General features: G+C 38.0%; 1 protein-coding gene across 9 annotated transcripts in view; it reads right to left on the bottom strand.

Annotated features, from left to right (window-relative positions):
• BDP1 (B double prime 1, subunit of RNA polymerase III transcription initiation factor IIIB) overlaps positions 1-19,390 on the bottom strand; it is a 91,606-nt gene that overhangs the window by 43,795 nt on the left and 28,421 nt on the right. For all 9 annotated transcript variants that reach the window (XR_004967821.1, XM_036310995.1, XM_036310999.1 and 6 more), the window contains exons 11-16: positions 17,312-17,459; positions 12,863-13,021; positions 9,719-9,878; positions 6,835-6,926; positions 5,145-5,337; positions 3,845-3,960 (exon numbers count right to left, since the gene is read on the bottom strand). Coding sequence is in view for 8 of the 9 variants with exons in the window: in XM_036310995.1 (XP_036166888.1) it covers positions 3,845-3,960; positions 5,145-5,337; positions 6,835-6,926; positions 9,719-9,878; positions 12,863-13,021; positions 17,312-17,459 (868 nt within the window). In the remaining variant the exon portion in view is untranslated. The remainder of the gene's footprint in view (positions 1-3,844; positions 3,961-5,144; positions 5,338-6,834; positions 6,927-9,718; positions 9,879-12,862; positions 13,022-17,311; positions 17,460-19,390) is intronic.

The raw sequence follows: 19,390 nt of genomic DNA, 5'->3' as shown, positions 1-19,390 counted from the left end.
ACACATTGACCACCAGGGGACAGATGCTCAACGCAGGAGCTGCCCACTGGTGGCGAGTGTGGCAGGCACACCAGCCAGGCGGCAGCCACTCACTCCCTCAGTAGTTCTGCAGATCCAATCTCCAGAGAACAGTACAGGAACCGACAGACCAGCACCGCCAGCACAATCCCAACAGCACTGCTGGCCTCCTGGAAGTCGGCCTCGGGCACAATGGCTGCTTTTCCTCCATAAACACTCCATAAGGAAGAAACCATATAAAACGCCAGGTGGTTCCCGACAACAGGAGCGAATGTCAGCGGGACGGATCCAGATCCTGGGCCAGCAAGGGTGTTCCACCACCCGCCCAGAGGGCTGATCACATCCCAGCCCCCTACCCTACCTCTGGAAACTCCACCCATGCATGAATTCATGCACTGGGCTTCTAGTATCATTATAAAGTCATATTTTAAACACTAACATATTCTTAAAACATGTAAATGCTTTAAGCAAAAGATTTATTAATAATATCATTACTTTAATATCAATTCAAATTTTAAGATACAAATACACAATGTTACGATTATATTCCATGTGCTTAAATAGTCTCTGAGTAATCAAAGGTCTTTGATAAACTTTACTTTTTTTAAATATATTTTTTATTGATTTTTCACAGAGAGGAAAGGAGAGGGATAGAGAGTTAGAAACATCGATGAGAGAGAAACATTGATCAGCTGCCTCCTGCACACCTCCCACTGAGGATGTGCCCACAACCAAGGTACATGCCCTTAGCCGGAATCGAACCTGGGACCCTTCAGTCCACAGGCCGATGCTCTATCCACTGAGCCAAACCGGTTAGGACAATAAACTTTACTTTTATGGATAAATAATCAGTACCACATTACTTGGAGTTCATGAACAACTAATCAACAAATAGTTCTGAGCACCTACTACATGCCAGGAGGGCATGTGCTAGGAACTGGGAATACAATGGTGAATGAGGCAGATCTCCTCTTATAGAGTTCATTATCACCTGCACAGCTAACTGAAGATCAGTACCCGAGATTAGTAATCATATATGAAGTTGTACTCAATTATTCCTCAACTTAAAACATATAATGGATCCACAACTCTCCAAGATCACAAAATTTAAAGAAAAAGGCAAAGAAAAAAGAGGATCATCACTGGAGAAGACAGGAGAAGAATGTGCACAAAATTACAAATCTACTCCATGGTCCACATGTGTTTTTCTAAATACAGTTTAAGAATCAACAAAATATTTATAAACCTCCATAAAATAATCATATGAGTACACAGGATGCCAAACTAGCCTAGAGAAATGTTTTAGATATATTTGCTAATTTATATAATCAAGAAGAATTTTTAATGCATTCTTCATCTCAGAGTCTCTTTCTTTATTTTCTCTTTCTCTTACATAGCACCTTGACAATTCAAAGTATTTGGGAGGGAGAAGAACTGCCTATTAGATACAAAGAGACATATGGTTTAATAAAACATAGAATCTTAGAATTGTTTTTAAGAATGTTGGAGATTCAAAGACCAGAAAGACCACATGATAAAACAAAAAGGACACTGCCTTGAAAAGAAATAGTTGTTGAGATCAGACTGGATATCCTATATAGTAAAAGCCTAATATGCAAATTGACCAAACAATGGAATGACCAGAAGAACGACCGGTCTCTATGACAAGCACTGACCTCCAGGGAGCAGACGCTCAATGCAGGAGCTGCCCGCAGCCCGCAGGACCCAGGCCAGTCAAGGCAGGTGCCAGCGGGGGCCCCCACGATCGCCCCGCCTGTTGCCCCACAGATCAACCCTGATCACCAGCCAGGCCTAAGGACCCTACCAATTCAAATTTCATGCACCAGACCTCTAGTTAGTTATAAACATATCTACCAGAGTTCTAAAACCCAAAGACCACTAAGAGAAAAACTTAACTTTCTATCAAGCCAAGATGAACTATTAAATGGAGTTTGGTTTAGCCCTGGCAGGTGTGGCTCAGCTGGTTAGAGCATCATCTAATACAAGAGGTTACAATTTCGATTCCCAGCCAGGGCACGAACCCAGGTTGTGAGTTCAATCCCCAGTAGGGCCACATGTGGAAGGCAACCAATCAATGTTTCATTCTCACATCGATGATATGCTCACTCTCTCTCCCTCTCTCTTTCTCTCCCTTCCTCTCTCTCTAAAAATCAATAAAAGTATGTCCTCTATAGTGAGGATTTTTTTTTAATGAAATATGGTTTAAACAGAAAAAAAATATAAACAAAAAATCCAAACTGTCAGATACCAGATATCTATATCAGAGATATGTACCAAATAATGTTGTTGTACAGAATTCTACCCAGAGATTCTGTAGCAGAATAGTAAAATAGCTTGGGGGTGGGGAAAAGCAGTATAGGGAAATAGGAAGCAAAAGAATAGGGGAAGGAAGAAGTGAAGAATAAAGGAATTTTTCAAATAAAGATCTTTAAAATAGTTCAGGAAACCGAGCATTCACTCTGAGGTTAGATAGTAAACAGGCTAATACTGCTATAAAGAAAGTATAAAATAGGCCAGAATTTAAATGGAAAGATTGGAAAAACATTAATAATTGTTGAAACTAGACAGTAAGTATACATGGGAGTCCATTAGTCTATGCTCACTTCTTTTTGCACATTAAATATTCCCAAAAGGAAAAAGAAATTAAAGAATATTAATAATTTCATCAATCTGGCTTGGTGCCCTCCAGAGGGGAAATAACAAATATAAAAGAGCTTTGGCTGTAAGAAGTATGGGTTTTTACATATGTTTTACATAAAATTTATGTAAACCTTAAGGCAATATGGGATCAATCTAATCGCAAAGAATCAAAAATATTTAAAAAATAAGAAACGTTATCACATTTGGACAAAGACATACGATATAACATGCATGTTAAATGGGAATCCTATCCATGTGAACTCAAGGTCTGATTTATAATGAGTAGCTCTTTTCAAATCACCCAAAACTGACAAATTGACATGAAGGCTATGACATAAATTGCCTTGAAAAATGAAGTTACAGCTCTAGCTGGTTTTGCTCAGTGGAAAGAGTGTCGGCTTGTGGACTGAAGGGTCCCGGGTTCAATTCCGGTCAAGGGCACATGCCCGGGTTGTGGGCTCTATCCCCAGTGGGGAGTGTGCAGGAGGCAGCCGATCGATCAATGGTTCTCTGTCATCACTGATGTTTCTATCTCTCTCTCTCCTTCTCCCTTCCTCTCTGAAATCAATAAAAACATATTTTAAAAAAGAAAAGAAAAATGAAGTCATATTTCTAAACTAGAGGCCCCGGGACCTCAGCCAGGCCAGCACCCTCTTGCAATCCTGGCCCCTCGGGGAATGTTCCACTGCCAGTTTGGCTCAATCCCACAGGCCAAACCGATCTAGCCTAAACCAGCAGTCCAACATCCCTCTCGCAATCCAGGACCACTGGCTCTTAACCGCTCACCAGTCTGCTTGCCTGATTGCCCCTAACCACTCTGCCTGCCTGCCTCATCGCCCCTAACCACTCTCCTGCCTGTCTGATTGCCCCTAAACACTCACCTGCCTGCCTGATTGCCCCTAACTGCTCACCTGCCTGCCTCTAACCGCTCCTAACCACCTCTGCCTCGGCCCCCACCACTGCAGCTTCGTCTGGAAGGACGTCTGGAATGACGTCTGGAAGGTCATTTGGCTGTCTGGTCTAATTAGCATACATTTTTAATATTATAGATATTATGTAATTTGATATACAAAAAAAATCAAGTCTGATTTGTTTGTTTTTAAAAATTAACAATTTCTAAAACTTTATACAAAATTTTGAAATTATATAATAAGATGATGCTTACCTTGGACATTCATTAAGAGACTTGGGCTCATCTGGTTGCACATTTTGAAAAGACGTATCTTTTTTTTCAGATTGTGAGGTGATGTCACATGACTGATCTTCTGTTTGTTGAGGAGTCTTGATAACAAACACAATTTTTTAAAAAGTTTTAGTTTTCAAAATGAAACAATCATTTATAATATCTAATTTGAGTACAAAGAAAACAGTAACATTTCAAAACCATAAAATAATAGTCCAAAGATGTTGTTTTTTCTTTAGATATGTTAGAAAATTTCCTAAGCCACAGCTTTTACCTCATCTCAAAGGCCCTTGTTTCCTCCCAATCAGAAAGCAAGTAACTGCATTAGTCTCATCTGTAAGAATTATACCCTGGGGTCTATCTCTCTGAATCTATCTTATAATTATAATCACATTACAGACCTTGGAAATTATGCCAACTGTTACCCTTATCCCAAAGACTAGTTATTATGTAAATATACTAAAATCCATAATCTTTGTTCTTAGAATTATATTTTAGTAGGAAGATTTTAACATTTTCTTTCTGGCAGCGTTAAAATTCACATATCGAGCCGAAACCGGTTTGGCTCAGTGGATAGAGCGTCGGCCTGCGGACTGAAAGGTCCCAGGTTCGGTTCCGGTCAAGGGCATGTGCCTGGGTTGCGGGCATATCCCCAGTGGTAGGTGTGCAGGAGGCAGCTGATCGATGTTTCTCTCTCATCGATGTTTCTAACTCTCTGTCTCTCTCCCTTCCTCTCTGTGAAAAATCAATAAAATATATTTAAAAAAAAAAAAATTCACATATCGAGCCATATTTTCAAAAGGAAGTGTAATTCAAAATCTGCAGAGTAATGGGGAAAAGCAAGTCCAAATAGGAGGTAAGATGAAAGTCGATGATCCATCATATAAATGCCCAAAATCCAGAAAGCTGAGTTACATGGCTTTACAATAGCAAAGTGGCTGCCTATGAGATTTTGGACTTCTATTTAATGAACAATGTATACAATGGTATAACAATACTGTTTAAAAAGCGGGTGAGGCCCAGCCAGCATGGCTCAGTGGTTGAGGGTTGACCTAAGAACCATGAAGGCTTGGTTCAATTCCCCATCAGGGCACATTCCCGGATTGTCGGCTCGATCCCCAGTATGGGGCATGCAGGAGGCAGCCAATTAATGATTCTCTCTCATTTTTGATATTTCTATCTCCCTCTCCCTTCCTCTTTGAAATCAATGAAAGTATATAAAAAGAAGGTGAAAGGAGGCTATATATTTAACAAAAACACTGGGAAGAATCAGAATACTTACATTTATATCAACACAGGATTCATTTTCATTCTTTTCTACATTGGCCCCAATTTCTTCTTGTGATGCAAGGATTTCTTTTCTTTCGGCAGCTTTAACTACATTTGGCTTTGGCCTTTGTAATCGGGCCCTCAGTCGTGCAGGTCTGAAAGCCTTTGGTTGATTATCTTCCTGCAGATTCATTTTTTCACTCAAACTAAAACAATTACAAAGGAATCAAATCAATAGTTATTCTGAAGTCACATACTTGCTTGTTTTTAGTATTCCCTTCTCTCAGGTACAAATAACTTGTAATATAAAATAATTCACAAGTATCCTCAAGAACATCCTTCAAAGATATTCATACATCTACACTTTGAATCTTTGGAACCCAAGACATAATTCTGGAAACCTGACTATAAAAAGCATTTTAAAATCAAGTTTGCATCACAAAATTAGAAAATTTACACCTGATAAGCATGTACTACAATTCCCCACTAAGGATAATATTGTATAGTGTACATTACCAGGGCACTGGAAACAGATTATGGCATAAATATACAGTCCAAAATCCACTGGTTCAGATTCATACTGGAGCAATGTCTATTCTAGATCTCCATTATAAATTAAATATTCCCTTTTGAAACCCCTTGTTATAAGTAAAATTATCCAGAAACACATTATCTTACCCATTAACTTATATAACAAGACTTTGTTAATAAGCTTGTTAATAAGTTGAGGGAGAAATGTAATTGCTAACTCAATGGATCCATATAATAATTTATTTCTACAACACGGGGTGGACAAAAGTAGGTTCACAGTTGCTTGTAAGGAAAAAGACATGCAAGTTATGATTATAACTAGAGGCCCAATGCACGAAGATTCGTGCAATAGGCCTTCTGCCCTAGCCAGTTTTACTCAGTGGATAGAGCGTCAGCCTACGGACTGAAGGGTCCCGGGTTCGATTCCCGGTCAAGGACATGTACCTGGGTTGTGGGCACATCCCCAGTAGGGGGCGTGCAGGAGGCAGCTGATCGTTGTTTCTCTCTCATCGATGATTCTAAGTCTCTATCCCTATCCCTTCCTCTCTGTAAAAAATCAATATATATATTAAAAAAAGAGAGAAAAAAAAAAGAATAGGCCTTCCTTTCCCTGGCTGCCGGCACCGGCTTCCTTCCAGAACCCAGGACCCAGGCCTTCACTCTGGCCGCCGTCTTACGCCTTTGCTCCGGGCCAGAGTCGCCTCCCGCCTGCTCCGGCTGGCTCCGTGGCCGCCGCCCAGAGGCTGGCCCTTGGCGGCTGGCTGGGGCTTATGGGAGGCTTGGCTTCCTTCATCGCTGGAGCGATGAAGGAAGCTAAGCATCCCACCCGAAGGAAGCCAAGCATCCCGCCGACTCAGCGCCGCCACCTTTGAGGCTATGGGCGCCGCCATCCTTGTTGCAGAATGATGATTAATTTGCATATTTCCCTTTTATTAGTATAGATTATTAGTATAGATAATACAAAAATAAACTGCATACTCACACTGTAAACCTACTTTGCCTATGCCAACATTAAGCATAACGAGCATTATTTAAATGTTTCAACAACTCCAATAGTTAAAAATGGACTTAAAGTGCATAACTGAAAATAAACTTTAGACAGTATCAAGTAGAAAAGTTAGTACAATCATTCCTAAGTGTTACTATTTGTATTCTACTTCCTAAATACTTACTTAGATACAGTATCAGCTTCTGAGTTCTCTCTCGCTGTATTCTCCATTCCAGAAATGTCAAATGAATTCATTTTATCCTTTTCCACGTGAGTCTATGAATTCAATGTTTTACATTTAATCTACTTAACATAAAAAATTGAAACTTTGCAATAAGTAAAAGGAAATTTAAAGAAAAAAATTCTTTTGTACTTCTAATCAGAAGAGTTTTTAAAGTCATACATACAGATGAAAGTATTAGAAAAAATAACAGGTGAGGCAAAAGTAGATTTACAGTTGTTCATATGGAAAATAATACAATAATTAATAAAAAATACAAGAATAAAATTGTGTTTCACATATTCACAACCATAAACCTACTTTTGCCCAATCTTGTATAACCTTATACATTACTGACAAATCACAAATCAGTATATCCTTTCTGGAAAGCCTTTTGTCAATATAAATCAAGAACCTTAAAAATATTCATCCTTTCTGACCCAGTAATATGATTGCTAAGACTCTATTCTAAAATATTTAGACTAAAATTTAAGTACAAAGATGTTCACTGGAATATTATACAAAATAGCAAACACTGTTAAATCAGGGTTGGGGAAAGTCTGGCCCATGGGCCATATAAGGTCCACAAAATCATTTGGTCTAGCCCTGCCAAGGCATTAGGGGTGAGTTAATTAAATGTGTGACCAAATATAGCAGGCTAATTTAATTTTGTGTGGCCCGTGAATGATGTTATAAATATCCAAATGGCCCTTTGCAGAAAAAAGATTCCCCATCCCTGCTGTAAATAGACAAAATATTCAACAATGAGTGAATGGTTAAATAAACTCAGTTCACATCCACTGATAGAATATTATGAAGTTACTAAATTAAAAAACCATGTTTTCAAAAGATGTTTAACGATATGGAAAAATATTTATAGAAGTTAAATACCAAAGGATACAAAACTGAATTGCTACTACTACTACTACTCAATTTTGTAATTAAGAAAGGTTGAAAGAATTAAAATGTTGGTTGCATCTGAATAATGAAATTACAAGTAGTTTTTGTTTTCATTTTTTTCTAATCCTCACCCAAGGATTGTTTTCATTGATTTTTAGAGAGAAGGAGGGAGGGAGAGAGAACACTGATTGAGAGGCTCCAATCATCTGAGGCACACCGGCCAGGAAGGTTTTAATTTTTACATGAGTGTATATTTCCCTAATTTTCTAGAAGTTAAAAATACCTTATATAATTATAATAAAACTAAATTATAAAAAGTATGAAAAAAAGCTATTTCACATAATAGGAAAAAATGTAGACTACCATTTTAAAAAGTATTTTACCAAAAATAAAAAATTTAAAACAATATAATGCTAGCATGAATATAAGGAAACAGGAACATTCATTTGGTGCTTGTAGCAATGTAAATAGAGTCATGTTTTTGAATGTCAGTCTGACAATGCACAAGACCTATAAAAATATTAAAAATATTTGACCCATTACTCTCACCACACCTGAAACTTTATCCTTTGTCTTACCTTAAGAAAGCCCTATTGAAAAAATTGTTTGCTTTTATTTCAAGAGTTTAAAAAATGGAAATAACCCAAATATCCACCATTAGGGAAACGGTTAGTAAATTGATAAATTAACCTTAATTAAAAAGATCACTTAATCCCAAGAACTAAAATGAATAAATTTAGAGCAAGAAGTTTTAAATTTTATGTTATGATTGCCCTGGCTGGTGTGACTTAAGTGGTTAGAGCACCAGCCCACACCAAAGGGTTGAAGATTCGATTCCTATTCAAGGACATGTACCTGGGCTATAGGTTTGTCCTTGGGTCAGAGCAAGTGCAGGAGGCAACCAACTGATATGTTTCTCTAACATAAATGTTTTGCTCTTTCTCTCTCTCTCCCTCTCCCTCTCTCCTCCCTACCTTCCACTCTCTCTAAAACATCAATGGATATTAAACAAAAACAAAATTTTATGATTAAAAACTATAAAAAAAACTATAGAAATGTTTACATTCATAAAAAGAAAGTTTACGTTTATAAAGGATAAACAGAGCAATGTATCTGTGTTTAGATGAAAAGGTTGCAGATAAAATTTTATGGTTTAAAAAATATTTTGAATAATAATTTCATATAGGAAAAGTCAGATATGTCATTATTGAGGATGTTTGAAATTTGTCTTAGTTCTAAAAAAAATATGCATAAGCCCTGGTCGATATGGCTCAGTTGGTTGAGCATCGTCCCACATACCAAAAGGTCGCCAGTTCCATTCCTGGTCAAGGCACATGCCCAGGTTATGGGCTCCATCCCTAGAGAGGTTGCATGCAGGAGGCAACCAATCGGTGTTCCTCTCTCATATCGATGTTTCTCTCTCTCCCTCTCCATTCCTCTCTCTCTCCATTGCTCTCTCTAAAAATCAATAAAAACATATATTTTTAAAATAAAATAAAGCAGGAGCCTAGTAAGACAAATTTAATATTTTTTTAAATTGACTTTAGAGAGGAAGGTAGTGGGAGAGAGAGATAGAAACATCAATGATGAGAGAGAATCATTGATCGGCCAGCCCCCCCTATATGCTCCCCACCGGAGATCGCGCCTGCAAACAGGCATGTGCCCTGACAGGGAATCGAACCACAACCTCCTGATTCATAAGTTGATGCTCAACCACTAAGCCACACTGGCCTGGCTAAGACAAATTTAATATTAATGGGGAAGTTGTTCTGAAGAAAATGCATAATCAAGACACTAGTAAAACATTTAATATTAATGTGTAAGTTCTTGTATCTTTGTGTTAGTATCACTAACATTATTTTTTAATTACAACTAAACATTTTTATCTCCAACTATTTAGGAAAAAATTTTTATAATTTTAATATCTATAAAGTCTCTTGCTCCATACCTTTTCAACTGAAGCTTCTGGATGTAAATTCTTGCTCTTGGCATCTGTTTTACCTTGTGAAAGAATTGGTTTCTTCCCAACAGCCCTTGATAAATTGGGTTTAGGTCTCTGGAATCGTCCTCTTACCATAGGTTTAACATTTTCTGCTTGATCAGTTTCCCTACAAAAATATCATTATGCACTTTCATTCAGGCATATTAAATGAAATTCTTAAAAATTCACTCAGAGTCAGAAAAAAACTCCTTTAAGCATATTACAATAAGTGTAGCAAAGAAAACTGAAAAACAGCAATGAGGCAATAACTTGTTCCATCAGATGTTAAAAACACAGTATTCAGCATCAATAATTAAAACACTGTGGAACTGATATATGAAGAAACAGATAAATGAAACACAAAAGAAAACTGAGATGACTCCAAAATAAAGATGATTTTAATATTTAAAAAGGGCAGTATTTCAAAAGTGTGAGGATAAGATGAAATACAAAATAATGTATTCTTAAGAATAAATATTAGCCCGGCTGGCATGGCTCAGTAGTTGAGCATTGACCTAGGAACCAGGAGGTCATGGTTTGATTCCCGGTCAGGCTACAGGCCCGGGTTGCGAGTTCAACCCCATGTGGGGCATGCAGGAGGCTGATGATCAATGATTCTCTCTCATCATTGATGTTTCTATCTCTCTCCCCCTCTCCCTTCCTCTCTGAAATCAATCAATAAATATATATATATATATATATATATATATATATATATATATATATATATATATATATTTTAAAGTAAAGAAACAACATGAGTGCCGAAACCGGTTTGGCTCAGTGGATAGAGCGTCGGCCTGCGGACTGGAGGGTCCCAGGTTCGATTCGGTCAAGGGCATGTACCTGGGTTGCGGGCACATCCCCAGTGGGAGATGTGCGGGAGGCAGCTGATCGATGTTTCTCTCTCATCGATGTTTCTAACTTTCTATCTCTCTCCCTTCCTCTCTGTGAAAAATCAATAAAATATATTTAAAAAAAAAAAAAAAAAAAGAAACAACATGAGTGAGCACAAATGTGACAAGACATTAAAAATCAGAAAATTTGCTCTGGCCAGTGTGGCTCAGTTGGTTGGGTGTTGTACCATGCACCAAAAGGTTGCCAGTTTGATTCCCAGTCAGGGCACATACCCAGGTTTCGGGCTCAATCCCCGGTAGGGGCATGCAGGAGGCAGCCAATCAATGTTTTGCACTCACATCGATGTTTTTCTCTCTCCCTCTCTCTTTCTCTCTCTCTAAAAATCAATCTTAAAAAAAAAATTCTGAAAACCTACCTGGAATTATATATAGATATTCACTATTCTATTCCTTTGACTTTCATTTAGGTTAGAAAATATTTAAATAAAAAGCTGAAAAAAATAAATAAAAGAATTACATATCCCTTCCCCCAAAAAAGGAATGAGGTGGAAATATTGTACTGAGGTGTTATTTTATAATCTATCAAGACCACCAAAAATCCCAGCTTGATAACAACGTTATTAGTTGCTAAGAAAGAGAGGTGCTCTCTTACATTGTTGGTGAGAATGTAAACTAGTATAATTCCTATGACTAGCATTTTGACACTATCTTATCAAAATCCTAAGTGTACACACATATATATCCATGAAGCAAGCATTTCCATTTTCAGGAACTTACCCTACAAATACACTTGCATAAAGATGAATGAGTGGAAATGTACAGTAAGATTATAAGCATTATTTGTAAAAGAAAAAAACAACCTATATAGCCATCAATAGGGAACTGATAATATAAAATGTGATTTTTCCATACAAGAACACTATGCAGCTATAAAAATAATAAAGGTCTTTATGTAAAGGTATGTAGATGTAAGAAAAAAATGCAAAAGGTATGTACACCACTAGGTTTTTAAAGAGTTAAAAAAATATGTTTGTATTAGCTTTTTGTTCTTGTTGTTAATCCCCACCCAAGAACATTTTTTCCACTGATTTTTAGAGAGAATGGAAGGGAGGTAGAGAGAAGAAAGAGAGAGAAAAATATAGATGTGAGAGAAATACATCGATTAGTTTCCTCTGGCATGTGCCCTAACCAGGGCTGGAGATGGAACCTGCACCCCAGGTATATGCCCTTGACAAAGAATTGAACCTAAAATCCTCTGGTGTGTAGGCCCACGCTCTAAACCAGGGGTGGGCAAACTTTTTGACTCAAGGGCCACAATGGGTTCTTAAACTGGACCGGAGGGGCCGGAACAAAAGCATGGATGGAGTGTTTGTGTGAACTAATATAAATTCAAAGTAAACATCATTACATAAAAGGGTACGGTCTTTTTTTTTTTTTAGTTTTATTCATTTCAAACGGGCCGGATCCGGCAGTTTGCCCACGGCTGCTCTAAACACTAAGCAAACAATGGGCGGGGCTATTTGTATTAGCTTTAATATACTTTTTTAAAATTTTCTGAAAAAATAAAACTGGTACTGGTTAGAGTGAATAAGGATATGGTAGGAAGAATATTTCACTCAATACCTTTTTACACTTTTAGACAGCTAAACCATAAGAATATATTATCCATACCAAAGACTAATTTCAATTTTTATTTTAAAAAATAAGATTGGTTCTCAATATGGCTTTGCTTTACTGAATATAAATAATTTATAAACTGAATAGCTTTTAAGACCATATGAGAAGTTATGAGGGAGACAAAAAGTCTGAATTTTTGACATATCTCTTCAAAGGGAAATTCTGTGGTGCTTTTGTTTCATTTTTAGTGAAGATACCAACTTAACCAGTATCTATATACTAAAAAACATGATAATCTCTTCAAAGTCATAAATATCAAAATCCACTACTTTGCCCACAGGCATGAATATTAACTCAAACCAAGTAAAAGTAAAATCTCAGCAAATAGTTAAGCTTCTAAATTATTTTTAGAATTTCTTAAGTTACTACTTTGTTAAAATTCGTATTACTATAAGACATCTTATATGAAAGAGGCTCTTTCGGTAATGAAATATACACACTCAGACCACAGACATATTAAATGGTCTATAGTTCCCTCCTCATCCCTAAAGGAAGCAACATTATCATTTGTTAAATGATAAGAAATTATCAAAAGTTTGAAAATAAATTTTTAAGTCCTACCATGTAAAATACTTACAGTGATGTATTTTTTAGTTCAACATTTCTTCCTTCTGTACAACTACTCTCAGCATTATTCACCTCACATAAGACTCTAATTCCAACTTCTGATGAATGCAAATCTGAAGTGATTGATTCTGAAGCCCCAGTTGTTACTGATGTAGCATCTTGTTGACTACTAAGGAAATGAAAACATCAGGGGGGAAAGGAATTCTTAGTAATGCATACTTTAATTATTTAAAAGACTTTTAAAATGCTATATACTAACCAACACTGTGAACGATAATCCTTCATATTATGAAAGAATTAAAACAAACATTTTGGCTTTTTGTGATCTTTGTTGCACCATGTTATTAAGAACTATTCCTTCGCCCTAGCTGGTTTGGCTCAGTGGATAGAGCATCAGCTTGCGGACTGAAGGGTCCCAGGTTTGATTCTGGTCAAGGGCACATGCCCGGGTTGTGGGCTCAATTCCCAGTAGGGAGCTTACAGGAGGCAGCATATCAATTATTCTCTCTCATCATTGATGTTTTTCTCCCTCTCCCTTTCTCTCTGAAATCAATAAAAATATATTTTTTAAAAAAAGGAACTGTTCCTTCAAAGAAAGTAGCCACCATAAATTAACAAGCTGGGAAAGTGTTCAAAAAGTCACAAAAGGAAAACCCCTTCATTATATGGAGTTCATAGTAATACTTAGGAATTATCTTTCATTAAAATTTTATGAAAGTATTTGAGATCGTGCTCCCCAGAATATGTGTCAGTTTGGCTCAAATAAACTCTTATAAAAATTCAAAAATAACCCTGGCCAGTATGGCTCAGTTGGTTTGAGCATCATCCCAATATGCCAAAGTTACAGGTTTGATCCAAGGACAGGGCACATGTAAGAAGCAACCAATCTATATATATAAAATCCTAATATGCAAATAGACCAAACGGCAGAACAACTGAACAACCAAACCGGTTGCTATGACGTGTGCTGACTACCAGGGGGCGTGTGCGGAACATGGCGGGCATCGACCACAGCAGGATGGTGGAGCAGGTGAGTGGGGGCGCCAGACCAAGGCAGTGTACCAGTCGCTGTCATCGGGGCAAGCCTCTGGTGGTTATTGAAAATTCTTTTTTCCCACGCACCGTGGTCTCACCAGGCGCTCACACCCACTGCCAGGGCCTGGTGCAGGTCCCAATTGCTCAGTGCCATCAGCAGGTGCAAGTGGCGGCTGCCGGCCCCAATCACCCCTGAGGACTTTTCCACCTCCCCTGCTCCTGAGGGGCGATTGGGGCAGCAGCCATCGCTCACACCCGCTGACAGCACCGGCCCTGCTCGCACCTGCTGCTGGCACCGGCCCCAATCACTCCTCGCCATCAGTGGGTAAGAGCGGGGCCGGTGCCATCAGCACATGGGAGCAGAGGCGGGAGCGGAGCTGCCGGCAGACAGGGAACCAGGGGCCGCAGCGGAAGGGGCCTGGCAGGAATACCTCTGGGTCCTTTTTAAAAATTTTATTTATTGATTGATTTTTAGAGAGAGAACCATCAATTTGTTTCATGTATTTATACATTCACTAAGGGCCCAGTGCACAAATTCATGAACCTTGAAAGAAACAGTGGACCGACCGCAAGGCTGTGGTGGGCACAGGGGTGGGTCTCGGTCCATCCTCTGCTTCAAATACATGATTAACATTGTGAACTATATGAAAAAATCAGCATATGTGCATATGTGTATTTTTCTACATGAGAATAAATAACTTACATCAAATTTTTCAGAAGATAAGCATATAGACCAGTGGAACAGAATAGACAACCCAGAAATAAACCATGTATATATGGCCAAATGATCTTTGACAGGGTGCCAAAACTACACAATAGGAAAAGAATAGTCTCTTCAACAAATGATATTAGGAAAGCTGAATATCCACATGCAAAAAAATGAAACTAGACATTTATCTTATAACATACACAAAAATCAACTAAAACGGATTAAAGATTTAAAGGAAACACTTTAACTATAAAACTCCTAGAAGGACACATGGGAAGAAACTTCATAACATTGGTATTGGCAACGATTTCTTGGCTATCACACCAACAGGAACAAAAACAAAAATAAACAAGTGAGACTACATCAAATTAAAAAGTTTATGTACAGCAAAGGAAATAATCAAGAGTCAAAAGCCAATCTATGAAATGGGAGAAAATATTTGTAAGGCGTATATCTGACAAGGGCTTAATATCGAAAAAATAAAAGGAACTCCTATAACTCATAGCAAAAACACAAATAACCTAATTTTAAAAATGGGAAAAGAACTTGAAACATTTCTCCAAAGAAGACATACAAATGGCTAACAGGTATATGTAAAGATTCTTAGTATCACTAACCATCAGAGATATACAAATCAAAACCATAATGAGGTATATCATCACATCTGTTAGTATTGCCATTTTTTTTTAAGTGTTGGAGAGGAAGTGAAGAACTGCAATCCTTGTGCACTATTGGTGAAAAAATAATGGTGTAGCCACATGGAAAACAGTATGCAAGTTCCTCAAAAAAGTAAAAATAGCCTGGCTGTGGTGGCTCAGTGGATTGAGCACTGTCCCATAGACCAAGAGGACCCGGATTCAATTCCCAGTCAAGGCACATGCCCGGGTTGCAGGCTCAATCCCCAATAAGGGGCAAGCCAGAGGCAGCCAATTAATGATTGTCTCACATTGTTGTTTCTGTCTCTCCCCCTCTCTCTCCCTTCATCTCGGAAATCAATAAAAAATATATTTTTTTAAAAAAAGTAAAAATAGAACTATCATATATATGATCTGGTAATCCTTCTTCTGGGTATTTATCCAGAAGAATTGAAAATAGAATATCAAAGAGATCTCTGCACTCCCATGTTTATTGCAGCATTATTCACAATAGGTAAGAGAGTGAAACAACCTAAATATCCATTGACAGATGAATAAAGAAAAATATGATACATACATACAATGGAATATTATTCATCCTTAAGAAAGAAAAAAATCCTATCATAGGCTACAACATGCATGAACCTTAAAAGCATTATGCTAGGTGAAATAAGCTAGTCACAGAGGGACAAATGAGGTATCTAAAGTAATCAAACTCATCTATATATATATAAAAGCCTAAGCGACTGAACGACCAGAATGACCGAATAACCAGAATAACCAGTCGCTATGATGTGCACTGACCACCAGGGGACAGATGCCCAACACAGGAGCTGCCCCCTGGAGGTCAGTGTGCTTCCACAGCAGGAGCACCGCTCAGCTGACCAACCCGTCCAGTGGCCCACCAGCCTGGCGGCAGCCACTCACACCCTCAGTAGTCCTACAGGTCCAATCTCCGGAGAACAGGCCAGGCACCAACAGACCAGCACCACCAGGATGATCCTGACAGTACTGCCAACCTCCTGGAAGTCGGCCTGGGACACCACGGCCGCTTCCCCTCCCTAGATGCTCCGCAAGGAAGAAATTATATAAAGGCGGCTGCCAGATGGCTCCCAAAAACCAGCGCAAATGTCAGCAGGACAGACTGGCAAGGGTGTCCCACTGCCCACCCAGAGGGCCAATCGCCTCCCGGGGCCCCCTCCTCCCCACTTCCCCTGTCAGGACCCCACCCATGCACGAATTCGTGCACCAGGCCTCTAGTAGAAATATAAATTAGCATGGTGGTTGCCCGGGGCTAACAGTAAGAAGGAAATAAGGAGTTGCTGTTCAATGGATATAGAGTTTTAGTCATCCAATATGAAAATGTTATAGAGATCTCCTCTACAACACTGCTTACAGTTAACATACTGTACTATATACACTTAAAAATTTGTTAGGAGAGATCTTATGTTACATGTTGTTGTTTTTACCACAATTTAAAAAACAACATTGCCCTAACATGTTTGGCTCAGTGGATAGAGCGTCGGCCTGCGGAATGAAGGGTTCCAGGTTCGATTCCGGTCAAGGGCATGTACCTTGGTTGCGGGCACTTCCCCAGTAGGGGGTGTGCAGGAGGCAGCTGATCGATGTTTCCCTCTCATTGATGTTTCTGGCTCTCTATCCCTCTCCCTTCCTCTCTGTAAAAAAATCAATATATTAAAAAACAACAACAACAAAAACTCAGACAGCAGGATCCATCACATTTAAACTGCTAAAAAACAAAAATAAAGAGAAAATTTTTATAGAACATGATAAACCCACACAAACACTATCACAAGAAAGCTGTGTGGCAAAATAAGCATCAGAACAAAAGGCAATACCAGAATGACATCACACAAATGATAAAAGGATGAGTTCACCTAGAAGAGACAATTCAAGATATGTATAAAACCTAATAACAGAGCCTGAAAATACATAAAGAAAAACAAATAGAACTGAAAAGAGAAATAAGCCAAATCCCAATTACAGTTGGAGACTTCGCACTCCTCTCTCAGTAACTGACAGAAAATGTAAACAAAGTCAGGAAAGATATATAAAATACCTTAATGAAAGAAGTGGGTCAGTTTTATTCACAACTTTGTCCCTGGAGGATAAATCCTCAACTTCATTGAAGGTCTGTACACAGGAAAGCTTCTGTTCCTTATTACCTTCATCTTCATTTCTCTCAGGCCTTAAAAATGGACATTTATCTATGAATACAAAATACATGTTATTCTAAAAACTGACAGCAAAAACATCTAAATTTTAAAGCTCAAAGGAATTTACATATAACATCATCTCTTCCTATAAATCATTAATCCATTCAACATTTAAGTTCTTATATGAAAGAGATAGATCATACTTTAAGAGCATTAATGAAAAATCAATCAATTTACAACTGTGTTTTTAGGATCAGCACAAATTTCTTAGACAGTCTGTAGCATCCTCCTTTTATCTTGCTTAAATCTTAAGTGGTTAAATATATCTAGTTATGAAACAAAGTGGATTTGGCTCTTCTGCTCCTTCATAAGTGTCATAATTATAACACAGTAATAGCTAATCATTTCAGAACTTACTAAGTGATAGAACTGTAAGTCCATCAAATATCTCATTCAATAATTCAAAACAATCCTACTAAAAGTTATTCATATTAACCCCATCACAGAGAAAATGAATTTAAATTGAAAGATATTAAGTGATTTGCCCAAGGTCATACTTAGCAAATAAAAGAACTACTTTAAACTAAAGTCCAATTTCTTAATCACTGAGCTACCCCAATTTACATGTAATATCTTTACTAGTAAGCCACAAAAGAGCATAATATTGTAAGGCCTATAAACCATACTATGCTACCAACCAGGACTCATTTATTAAAATCATATGGGTGTCCTGGCCAGTGTGTCTAAGTGGTTGATCGTCGACCTACGAACCAGAAGGTCACAGTTCGATTCCCAGTCAGGGCACATGCCCAGGTTGTCGGCTCAATCCCCAGTGGGGGGCATACAGGAAGCAGCCAATCAATGATTCTCTCTCATCATTGATCTTTCTCTTTCTCTCTTTCCCTTCCTCTCTGAAATCAATGAAAATATTTTAAAAATAATAATAAATAAAAAATCATATAGGTGAAGCTGAATTACATAAAATTTAAATTCTATAGAAAAGTTGTTCTGGTCTGCTATTTTTTTCTCCTCTCTTTACTTGATTATCTGTTTTAAATAATCTATACATGAACTCTTTTGTTTGTTTGTTGTTCATCCTCACCCCAGGATATTTTTCCATTGATGTTTAGAGAAACTGCAAGAGAGGGGGAGAGACAGAGAGAGAAACATCCATGTGAGAAAGACACATCGATTGGCTGTCTCCCACATGAGCCCTAACTGGGGCAGAGATCAAGTCTACAACTGAGGTATGTGCGCTTGACGGGAATCGAACCTGGGACTCTTCAGTCCGCCAACGCTCTATCCATTGAGCCAAACTATATGTGGCTAGGACTATATATGAACTCTTAAGGAAAGGGACCAAGACTTCCCTGAACTCTTAGCCCTTGTTCCCTAAAAACTCATAAGTGTCAATATGTCTGCATTCTAAGAAAGTTTAAAAAATAAAATGGGAGGAATACTTATTCCAGTAGCTCTTTTATAGAAATTAAACAACTTATTGTGGGTTCAGAGAGGTGCTATGAAAAGGTAACATGAAAACTTGTGATTTATTAGCAGATACAAGCAATGTACGTTTAACTATAGTAAGTCCTCACTTTACATTGTCAATAGGTTAGTTCCTGGAACTGAGGCAAAATTACACATAACAGAACCAATTTTACCAGCGGCTAACTGCTGTATTAACAGGAGTTAAGTTCCTAAGGCATTTCATCAAGTTGTAAAAAAATGATGTTGAGTGAAACCACATTATTTGAAGACCTGCAGTATATACATGTGACTTCTTAGCATTGTTAATGGGAGTACAATGGAGTTAATAAATCTTAGAGACAAACTGTAGAGAAAAATGTCCCCATTTAGCTTTGTGTTTTTTATTTTGTTTTTATCAACAACCTTTTTCCTACTAAATTAAAAGTAAAAGTGTTTTGCTGTGGCCCGTGCTTCTCAATGGTTAGAGCATCGTCCCATACACCTGGGTTTGATTC

Source organism: Myotis myotis, unplaced genomic scaffold, assembly GCF_014108235.1.
Source record: "Myotis myotis isolate mMyoMyo1 unplaced genomic scaffold, mMyoMyo1.p scaffold_m19_p_5, whole genome shotgun sequence".
NCBI classification, from domain to species: Eukaryota; Metazoa; Chordata; class Mammalia; order Chiroptera; family Vespertilionidae; genus Myotis; species Myotis myotis.
Note: the sequence above shows the minus strand (reverse complement) of the source record. Positions and strands in the feature narration are given on the sequence as shown.